The 12068-nt window shown below is 37.9% G+C and overlaps 1 protein-coding gene across 1 annotated transcript in view; it reads left to right on the top strand.

Annotated features, from left to right (window-relative positions):
* Positions 1-12068, top strand: part of CPE (carboxypeptidase E) — a 971990-nt gene that overhangs the window by 660424 nt on the left and 299498 nt on the right. The window contains exon 5 of the mRNA XM_044062209.1: positions 491-673. Within this exon, the coding sequence (XP_043918144.1) occupies positions 491-673 (183 nt within the window). The remainder of the gene's footprint in view (positions 1-490; positions 674-12068) is intronic.

Genomic DNA, 12068 nt, shown 5'->3' with positions numbered 1-12068 from the left:
TTCCTTATTACTGTAAAACAGTACTCTACTTAACCCATGTCATGTCTGTAAAGGTTCAGTAGACCAGCCCATTCAACCAGTCATAAAATAGCAACAAATAAATAAAACAGTATGGACACTATTAGGACTATATAATGTGAATGATGTATAAACCAGCTGGCAGTACCAAACTTCTTTACTGTCTGGTATCACTGAAATGTTTCAACATTTAGTACTGATTTAGAATTTTTGTGCTTCATACTAGCACTTTACCACTGAAATACGTCTGTTGTGCCCACCTTTCCTGCATGTGTATGTATATTTAATTTATTTCAGGTCACCTTTAGTCCTATGCTGTGCATCTAACACACTTCATATGCTAGTTTTGCAGGCTGTCTATTTTAACAGACTTCTATTTGGTATTTTGAAAAAGCATGTGGTTTACTTAATGTTCAATTTGTTGCACATTGCTGCTTTGACATTTAATTTTCTTTGTGATGGACTTTTGTAGGTGTCACCCATGAGTACAGTGCAAGTCCTGATGATTCTGTATTCCAAAGTCTGGCACATTCCTACTCTGCTTTCAATCCAGTCATGTCTAACCCAAACCGACCCCCATGTCGCAAGAATGACGACGACAGCAGCTTTGTAGATGGAACAACTAATGGCGGTGCTTGGTATAGTGTCCCAGGAGGTAAGGTTAAATGAGGAAGAGTGCTGACATCAGAATGAGTAATCTGTGTGAAAGAAGTGTGATTGAGAAGGACAGACTCCTAGTCATGCAGATTGTTTGCAACATGACCATTTATCGATGCTTTACAGTATAGGGCCTATAGTTTGACAGACTGAGGTGAAGAAAACATCAGGCCTGTGTGAGTTATATTCATTTTTATGTCTTCCACTGACAAACATGGAAATATATGATGAAGACAAGATTTTTTGACTGCTGCTCTTAATCCATTTTATTCACATAACTCACTGGTGTTGGCCTGGTATTCTTGTCTTAGTTCTTAGAATACTTTCTACTACTTAACTTTACTTTACTAATACTATGACGGGAATGGATCCCATTCCTAAGTCAAAGTATAATTAAAGTTCATGAAATTAGTATTGTTTCAATCTTTTATGTCAACCAGAAGTACTGTTTGCAGCACCCGCAATGGTCCCAGTAATGACTCCTTCTGCAATTCATACGGAGTTACATGTATTGGTAACATATCTAAGTACAATTGTAAATTCTTTTTTATAAGACCCATTGCTCCTGCTACTACTGGAACTATCTGGGTATCTTTCTTCTACATTGCTCTCATTTCTGCCTGCAAATCCTGGTACGTACTTTATGATTTTGTGTTTTTCTGTATGTAAGAGTCTTGTGTATTGTTGATGTTATTCTTCTTAAGGCCCTGCATCCAAACTCCTGCATTGTCTTTACTTCTTACCCCCACTATTTCATCTTCCTACCTTTCTATTTTGATTTATCACCTTCTGCTTCAGTTATATGAGCCGTAACCTCAAAGCTCTGAAGTCTTCCTTCAAATCAGGTAATCTTAAAGTACCTTACTGTAATGAGAGAATCAACTTATTCCACTTAATTCTTGCCCTCTTCCTTCCTAAATTAATGATTTCATCTGTTTATTAATTCTGGCCCACATTTTCTTGTCTGGTTGATAAAAATAGCAACAGTAAAATAGAAGCGAGTGGCAAGCATGGCACTATATACACACATACACACATATATATATATATATATATATATATATATATATATATATATATGTGTGTGTGTGTGCGTGTGTGTGTATGTATATATATGTAGAGTACAGTAACATTTTCCTGAGCTGTACTCTCCTACCTCGCTTCGGTAACCTTCTTAATTTCTAGCCTCTGCCCTGTTATTTCCTACCCCACTTCCCCACTTCTGAAAGCTTCCTGTTACAAACCCCCAATCACTCGGTTCTCAGTCTCTACTTACACTAATCTACCTCCTTTCTCCTTTTCCCCAGGCACTCTGCCATCAGCAACAACCAGTCTTGCATCCTGACTCTCTTCCTTCCTACCTCTGCGTTCTGTCCACCTTTTTCTAACCACCAGGCTTACCTGTTGTGTTTCTCCCACTTTGCTGATTGCCTTCCTCCACATTCAGCTCTATTGTCTCTGCCCGCTCCGTTCGCCCTCCGGGCTCACTCCGCTCCCCTACCCCCAATTCCCACCCACCCCCAGTAGTCCTACTTATATAACGACATAAACCACACCCCTACTCAATTGACACCAATTACACAACCACAATTACTACACCCCTCCCCCTCATCTCACCACACCTTTCAATTACAACACTATCATCCACCTTTAACTCACTACAACTTATTATACTTCTCAAACTCTATCTGTCCCACCATTCTTCATACTCTATCTTCTACCTCACATCCCAACAATGAATATAACATTCTATCCATCTCAAAACCATTCTGTATTCTTCCTATTACTCTTAACTCCTCTTATTACATCCTATTACCTAACCTACTATGAACACCTCATACACTCCACCTCTTCACTTCCCTCTTTTCAAACCTCATCTCCTATCTCATCATCTCCTGCGACATTCCAAAATCTCATCTACACTTCCAACTACTCCACAGCTAAATATCACAGACTAACTCATTTAAAATTTTATAACCTGAAAAACAAAAAACTTGCCTACTACTTTACCTTAAACCTTAAACCCAAACATCAAACACTGCACAACATACTTTTAGATGGAGATATTCATCCTAACCCAGGCCCACAACACACCCAGACCTTAACCACTGAAAACAATGACAACCCAGACAATGACATACCTGCAACCAGATCTACCAACTCACTAACCATAGCTCATCTGAATATACATAGTATTTGCAATAAAATCACACAACTACATGCACTCCTTCATGTCAACCAATTTGACATCCTATGCCTATCGGAAACATGGCTAAAACCCACTATTAAAGACAGTGAAATTACCCCACCAGGCTATAATATAATTAGACTAGACCGCACATCAAAAAAGGGAGGAGGTGTTGCTATTCTCTTCAAAACTCACCTACAAATCAGCACCATTAACCTGAACCTCCCCATAAACATTAATGCCGAACTTATATGCTCTAAACTCCAAATAAGCAAAAGTAAAGCCATCTATATCATTTGTACTTACCTCCCCCCAGGAAATAATATTAACACACTCGAGAACATTCTCAACTTGCTTGCATCCACTGTCCCACAAGAAACAATCATACTTGGTGACCTAAATATTGATTGGAATCACTGCAACCAGTCAAACCCCACTTTCCATATTAATCTCCATGGCTTCTCTCAACTTATCTCAGGCCCAACCAGAATTAACAAAAGTAACAATAAAGACTCCATTTTGGACTGGATACTTACTAATACTCCCCAACAAACCTACTCTTCAGGCACCCTACCAGATGATCTAAGCGAACACATGTTAACTTATATTATAAGAAAAAAATCTAGCATCACTTTTCCTACCTCTTTACGTACATTACGCTCAAAAAATAAATTTAACTCAGAACTCTTTCTCACACAACTACATCACTGTAACTGGACTCCTCTAAAGTCACTAGCTCTCAATGATGCTGTTCAATACTTCAACTCCACATTTTTATCTATTTTAGATCTGCATGCTCCCGTACGCAAGATTAGAATAAAAACCAAACCTGCCCCCTGGATAACCAACAATACTAGGCAACTAATCATAACCAGAAACAAAAACTGGGCAAAATGGCGTACTTCCAAAAAACAAGCTGACCATCAAACCTTTCGTGAATGTAGGAACAAAACAAAAAAAGCCATACTATCTGATAAACAGAACTACTACCTTCGCCAACAACAAATATCCAATAAGGAACCTAAAAAATTTTGGACCACCATTAATAATCTACTATCCCCAGGCCAAACAATCACACCCAACCCACAGGACTCTAACCCTGAAAACCCTATACAAGTAGCTAATTCCTTCAATTCCTACTTCACAAATACTATACAAAACCTGGCAAGTCACCTATCTCCTGACACCTCAAATCTGCACTCCTTCTCCATTAATACACCACCCTAATTTCACTTCCATCCCATCCCTACATCATATATTTCTTCACTACTTCAAAAACTAAAGCCCTCCTCACCCTCTGAAGACAAACTCCCGGCTGAGTTTCTGCAAATAGGAGCCAAAGCTGTAGCTTTTCCTATCTCTATTTTGATAAACAGATCCATCAATGAAGGAACTGTCCCTGATATCTGGAAAATATCTCACATCATCCCACTACACAAAGGGGGAAAATCTATTGATCTATCCAACTATCGTCCCATAGCTTTGTTATCCCCTATTGCCAAAATCTTAGAAAAATGTATCCATAAACAATTACTAAATCATCTTCTCCAAAACAACCTACTTGCTAGCTGTCAACATGGCTTCAGACCTTCCCATAGTACCACCACTGCACTGCTCTCCTTCACAAACACTATCAACACTAACCACAACTTAAACAATCTTTCTTCTGCACTATTCATTGACCTGTCTAAAGCCTTTGACATGGTAAATCACAAAATGCTCCTCCACGTTCTCAATTCTCTATCTCTGGAGCCTAACAGCTTAGCTTGGTTTTAATCTTACCTCAAAAACTGTCAACAAGCAGTACTCTGGAAAAACTCAATATCTGACTACCTTCCTATTTCCCTAGGTGTCCCACAAGGCTCTATCTTAGGTCCACTTCTTTTTTCCATCTTTATCAATGACCTTCAATCAGCTATCCCTTTTTCTAACTGTATCCAATATGCAGATGACTCCACTATTATCTGCACAGCTACCTCTCATGCTGAACTTCAGTCTCTTACACAAAAAGCCTTTAACACAGTTGAACATTGGTTTTCCCAACGCTGCCTCCTACTCAACCCTAAGAAAACAAAACTTCTACTCTTCTCCCCAACACGTAACCAAATACCCCCACATTTCTCAATCACTTCAAACAACAATACTAGTATTTCCCCCAAAACCACCACAAAACTACTAGGAATTACAATTGATAATAAACTCAATTTTGAGAATCACATTAACTCTACTATAAAAAGTGTGAACAAAAAAATAGACACTCTATATAGAATTAAACCATTTCTTACCCCAACTACTAGAATTACCCTAGCCAAGACCCATCTAATCTCTACTTTACTCTATGCATGTCCTATTTATACCAACCTGTCAAAAAAAAACCTTAATAAACTAGTTATATCCTACAACAACATTGCTAGATTTGCTCCTTTTAGAACCCACCACCGCATTAATCTAAGACAACTTGGCTGGCTCGAACTTCCTAATCAGATTATACTTCAACAACTGGTAATAGCCCACAAAACCCTGTACCAACCCACCAAAACTCCAATACTCACCAGTCTTATTACCCCTTATCATAACCTGAAACATCTACGCTCCTCTAACAAACTTCTGGTCAACATTACTACACCTAAAAACACTGCAGGAGATGGCTTATTCTCCAACTCAGTTGGGAAACACTGGAACAATTTACCTGCTGATATCACATCCCTGACTTCTCTTCCTATTTTCAAGAAGAATCTCAAATTGTACCTTAATAACAAATGGCTCTGCCCCTGTATTAACCCTGACTAGCTAGCCCTTCTGTCTCCCACCTCCCTTTCCTTCTTCCCTTTCTCTACCCAATAACCCAATAAATGTTTTCTAAAGTTCCACAGCCACTCCTTAAGATAGGAAACTTACCCTTTGAACAAGTACTCAAAAGCTTCTTTTCTTTTCTCTCTTCTTAGGTGTATATTTGCCTTCTTAAAACTAACTTTCTTAGCTCTATGAAAATCATCTTATCCTCTACTCATCCTATTATATCTCCAATACCTTTCCTATCTTTTCCCCTCCTCTCTCTCACTTATCCTTTCTTTTATTCTAGTACATCTAAAATATTGTTTTTCTGCTCATCTCAAAAAAAAAAAAAAAATTATATTTTATCGTTTTTAGTTTTTTATTATATTTTTTATATCTGCATGCTGATTTGGACTGTCTTAAATTTTAGGTTGACTGATTTCCTACTTTGTATTAAATTTGGAGCTTTTCTCCCCGGGCCTCTACTGAAAATGGACATATATCCAGTTAGACTAGCCCGGTCAACAAATGTAAAATAAAATAAATAAAATAAAAATAAAACGTTTTTTGAATAAACAGTAAGCGCTTTCACATGGAGCTTCCATGCTTCCTCAGACAATACAATACCACAAAATCCTAATTCAAGAAATGATTGATAATGCAAATTGCCACTATTTAACGTCCTTCAAAAACTTCAAGAAGCCGAGTACACCCTCAGCTTGCATAAAATGCATAAAAAATAAATTTGCTGTACAAAATAACTCTAAACATTGGTAATGTACCACCCTTCATTCAAAAAGTAATATTTTAATAATAGACATGGCTAGCCTGATAAAATGAATTCCTTAACAGTTCGTATAAAACAGCATCTTGTTTTTATCAAGCTCTCGTGCGAAAATGACATCACTCACGTTTCCTAGCAACTAACAACACTGCATACACATTTTAAGATAACATCGGCATAATTTGGTGTATGCTGCAAAAAATACCACATAGAGCAAGTGCTGTATAGCTATGCCCTATTCTCTATAATACCTATATAATAAACAGCACATAAAAATATATATATGTAGCATAAAACAAAAAAGAAAATAAAAATAAAAACATTTGCTTCTAGCAAGTCTGACTAAAATAACAAATGTCCGGTCTATAAATAAATAGTAATAACTCTAGTTAAAAAAGGACATCACCATATATATAAACTAAACTAATCACATAACAATAAAATTCATGGCAAATCCAGTGAAACTATATACCACTTCATGCAAGCTTTCAAAAAGAGATAACATCACTATTTATGCCCACCCAACTAGACCAGACAGAATGTGCATAGTATAAAATAGTGACAATATGTGAAACAGGTACCATACTCCCTATATAACTAGGACAACCTAGTACCTAAAAAACATATAAAAAACAAGAAGAAAAAGAAAAAAATAAACAATAAAAACATGATCATATGTCCAAATTGCTACTGGCAAATCAAACTAATAACTCAAATATTTTAAAAATTAACACCTAATGTGGTAGTTCCCTATTTCTCAAAAACGGTTTTAAGGATACTGCTTCGTTTAGACCAATGGCTAACGGAAGATACAGATAGTTGGTGTGCTAAAAGAAGAGACAGATGACACAGATCAGGACAACATGCTTACATCACATGCGGGATATCAATAAATACTTATGACATATATATCTCATTGCAGTGTTACAGACAATGATGAGTTAACATGAAGTCATATCTGTGTATGGGTATTGTAATCTATATAACGAAGAGTATAAAGTTAGGTTACATATCAAACTTACATGACATATGTAATGAGTACAAACAAAACATGCACCTGACAGCTCCTCCCTGGAAGGCAGTGCTGTTGAAGAGGGATGAACTTCAATTATTGCATGGAAAAATGTGAGCATTATTAATCACATCATTGCCAGCATGAACCATTTGAACAGCATTAAAACATACAGTAGGTGTTACATAGACATACCACTTGTTTGTGCAATTGATGAGGCTGATGTAGTCTGACCTAGGAATGGGAAGAAGGACACAGTATTAATGGAGAACAACAACAGGAGTAACAGCAATGACATGTATGAAGGATGGTTAATAGCGACCACTGACAGATTGCTGCTGTTGAGAGTTTGTGTGTTGTACTGTCGATGCTGCAGTCGGAAAGTGAAGAGAAGGACAACACAGTCATGGGTTTAACCAATAGAATACTGACTCCATGACATATACAACAAAGTAACCAGGGCTGCAGATACATGACGGACATTGCACCTGCTGGCCAGATAGCCTTGTGTAGAAAAATAGTGACGTTAGTGTCATGTATCACATGTGTACTATACATTGATGCAAATTATGAACTTGTTGCAGAAACATGCCAGGTCTGTCTGTACTTGCACCTGCACAGCTTGGGCTCCCACTGGATGTACTTATATGTTAGGGAGATATCAATATGACAGTAAACAGCAGTGCCATGACATGAGGCTGCGGCGATAACAGGTAGTGGTCAGAGTAACACAGTATGGAGATGCTCACCTGCCATTTCCTGAAGTATATGAACCTGTGAATATTAATGCAGACACCATTACACATGTTGGGTGCACTGTTCTGTCAGTACTCCAGTTATATGAGTACACGTCATTACACTTATGTTCGTTGTCATTACCTTGTGCGGATCTGTGTGCACAGCTGAAATCTGCTGCTGTAAGTCAGAAATGACAATACACGAATATGCAGGCAAAGCAGTATGCAGTGATTTACTTAATATTCAGCCATGTCATGGAAAGGAAGACACACATGTTTGGCGTGGAACTTCTGCTTCTATCTCATCCCTGGAAATGCATCGCTCCCCTCTTGCTGTATGCACGGAGGCCAGAAATACTGTGATGTTCCACCACCTGTGGCTCCCCTCAATCTCTCATATCATCCTAACATGTTGGCTGCATGGAGGATCATGTCTGAGCAGCGTCATTGACAGGCCTCATGGGATCTGTTGTGACCTCCCACTGCATTAATCATGTTGGTGAGGTTGGCCCACATTTAAGTTCTCCAAACTGTATTCCCTGCATTTCCAAGAAGTTTCCATCCATGTTGGCGCAGAGCATCTAGTATGATGTCATTCTCCTGTGGGGAGAAGTTGTCACCCCCAGATGGTTTGCCATCTGAAAGACAGTGATATGCACATGAACATATTCCTGCAGGAGGCCAATTATGCAGATGATTATGTGGACAGCGTATGTCACCATAAGCAGCAAGCATTCCTGTGCAATGCAAAAGTCTGTAAAACACTGTGACAAATACTAATGTGACATAAAAAGTAACAACAATGTCTGCATACATAATGTTGTAAAATCAGCATAACTTGTGATATCGTAAGAGGCTGCCTGTGGGGTTAGAACCCCTTACACTGCATATCTGTTGAACACAAACTAACAATTGAACATTTACGGAAAGTCTGGGAAAACCTCAGGATCCATAGGCAGACCACAGAGACTATGAATCCTTTGTATATTGAGCCAGTAGTTATAAGACTTTTGTTAAGAACCATCAATGAAGAAATATCTGTAGCACAAAAAACACAGTGTTAAGACTTTTGTTAAGAAACATCAGTGAAAAAATATCCATAACAGCAACATAACATAGTACATATGGATAATGTTGGAATCCATGGGTTTCCTTACTTACACTAGCGAGTGTATAGAATTACTGATAAGAATCACGGATGATCCTTAAGTCTGTCTTTATGTGCTGTCACATTTGCAGTGGAAATCTGTCTGTGTAACTGCTTGTGGGAAATTACTGCACATACTTAAAGAAAATGGCAACACCTGTACTCATAAAGGTCAAACAAACACCAGTTTCAAACTGATGTCTTTACGGGGTCATTTGCATATATCCCATGGGCCTCTATTACAGGAGGTTTAAGTTATCACACAGTGAAAACTCTAGCTTGACTAGGTTTTTCCTTATAGTTTTTAATAATTGACTTGTCTCTGTGACCCTCTTACTTTTTGGCTTAAGTCTGTTTACTTGTCAAATTCCTGTGCATATGCCGGTTATCCGTAGTACTCTATTAACAGCAGATCTTTAACTTTAAAAGCAGTGTCTGTTTGTTAAAAAAGTGCTTTTTCTGTCTTTTAGCTTGGCCTGTAAGGAAACAACTAAGCTTGATTAGATTTTAACATGCTGTGGGTTCCAATCCACAAAGGGGTAACATGTCATTAGATTGTTATATTGGTTTACTTCACACATAGCAGTTATGTAGAGAAAAATATTGAACATATTGGTATTAATGTTTATTTTGAGCATGGTTGTGAATATCTTGGTTATTCTCAAATTCCTATGACTATGCCAGTTATCTGTAGCAAAATTTGGTCTTGGAAACTTCATTGGAGACATGGTGATGGTTGTGTGGAATGTGGTATACAGTATTTCGTTTGGAATATCAGGTTGGGAGTTGTTGGAGAAATTTCAGCTGAACTTCACGTTTACTTTCACATACAGACATAACTGCTCAGGGAACACATGCAAAGGAAAAAGAAAGGTAATAGTGACTCACTACCATACACTCAGATACAGTTTACTGAAGCAGACAACATTATTAAACAGTGCAGGTCACAATAATGTTATGTTGATGTTTACAAGCTTTTTTTTTTTTTTCAAAGTTCAGTTATGTTAATGTGGCATGAGGCAGGTCAGACATGCTTCCATTCAAATATCAGGATATGTTACATGTGCTTGCCATGCTTCATGCTAGCTGTATTCGAATGTCCAGGTAATGTCCTGATTCCCACTGGTAAGCTGAGTTATGCATGCCATTGCATGGCCTTGTTCACATTGGTGATGGATATATTCTCCTTGACATATTCTGCTATTGGTCATATCCATAACTATATAGAAAGTGACATAGGGAATGTGTCATGTGCATTAGGAGCCATTCACTAGCAGCTATTGTGTGGATTATAATTCTGCTACTCTGCATCATTTAAAATTAAACTGTGCTTTAAATAAGAAGTTTGATGTATGCTACTACACCTTTAGTCTCATATTTGTGTTTGCAGAAGTTACCAGTGGATGGTATGTTAATGAAGTATGTTAGATAACAGATATGCACATCACTTTCAAATTCAACTCAACTATGATCTTCATGGGAATGTGCTGCATGATAGACATTTGCCTTTCCTTTCTGCTGTGTTTTGAAATTCATCTTGATAGAGCATGGGACCCATGGATATTCGCATATAAGACGCAGATGACAAGCACATCATATGTAGAGAAGAATACTGAACTTATTTATATTAATGTTTATTTTAAGCATTGTTATGAATAATTGAGGTACATGTCGAATTCCTACGGAGACCTCAGGAGATGAAGATGACAAAGGATGATGTTGAGGAAGATAGACTTGCACTACCTGCACCATCATGCCTGCTGCACCCAGGTTGTGCACATGGATTTCAACAATGTACACTGGTTAAGACACATGTATAATGAAAACAAAGATGCATTGCAAACAGTAGCCGGCAACTTGTGTGAAGATGTCCTGCATCTGTAAAATGGCCATATATTTCACACATGTTCACCATGTCAGGAATATAATACATGGCAGTGCTCAATAATTGCAACAAACACAAACATATCGGTAAAATATAATATGGAAGGCAAGTGGACAACCTGGACCCACATAAGGGAAAAGCAGGACAAAGTAAGTTGACACACTGCAAATGCATGTGTACAGCACAAAGTGTGCTGTAGAAGCAAAACCAAAATACATTTAACCAAGTGTAAAATGTATATCACATGGGCAGAATAATTGCTGCTGTCCACAGAACTAGCCATGTATAAAGCACACCTACAGAGTAATGTGCAGTCATGTAACATAAACATGCATAGTTAAGCAAGCTAAGAATTTCAAGCACATACACATATACTGTCATGCAAATGTTGAATAAGTAAATGCAGGAGTATGTCATCCACCTTGCTTGTTACTGAGCAGACAAAATATGTGAGCACCATTACAGCACATCAGTGGTAAGTCAGTGAATGCTGACATATCAAAGGTACATTTGTGTGTCAGTATGGTTCTTACTATATGCACACATACACACACACATGTACAGTCAGTTAATGTGTACAGCTATTTGCCGAAGGTATGAAATGTACTGCTAAAGAATAAATAATCTGTAACACTGTGTAAAGATTACTGCTACATTGCTGTTTGACACAGTCAGAAAATGAGGACTGCATATACTTGTAGGTATATGATCCCACATTTATTTATTTTTTTATTTATTTAACATCTGTTAACCGGGAAAGTCCAACTTGGTACGAGCCAATTTTCAGTGGAGGCCCGGGGAGAAATACTACAGACACGTATTTGAAATGTGGGAGGAAATCGGAGCACCCGGAGAAAACCCACAC

The sequence above is a fragment of the Protopterus annectens genome, chromosome 2.part1 (assembly GCF_019279795.1).
Source record: "Protopterus annectens isolate FY-2018-M chromosome 2.part1, PAN1.0, whole genome shotgun sequence".
Taxonomy (NCBI): domain Eukaryota; kingdom Metazoa; phylum Chordata; order Ceratodontiformes; family Protopteridae; genus Protopterus; species Protopterus annectens.
Note: the sequence above shows the minus strand (reverse complement) of the source record. Positions and strands in the feature narration are given on the sequence as shown.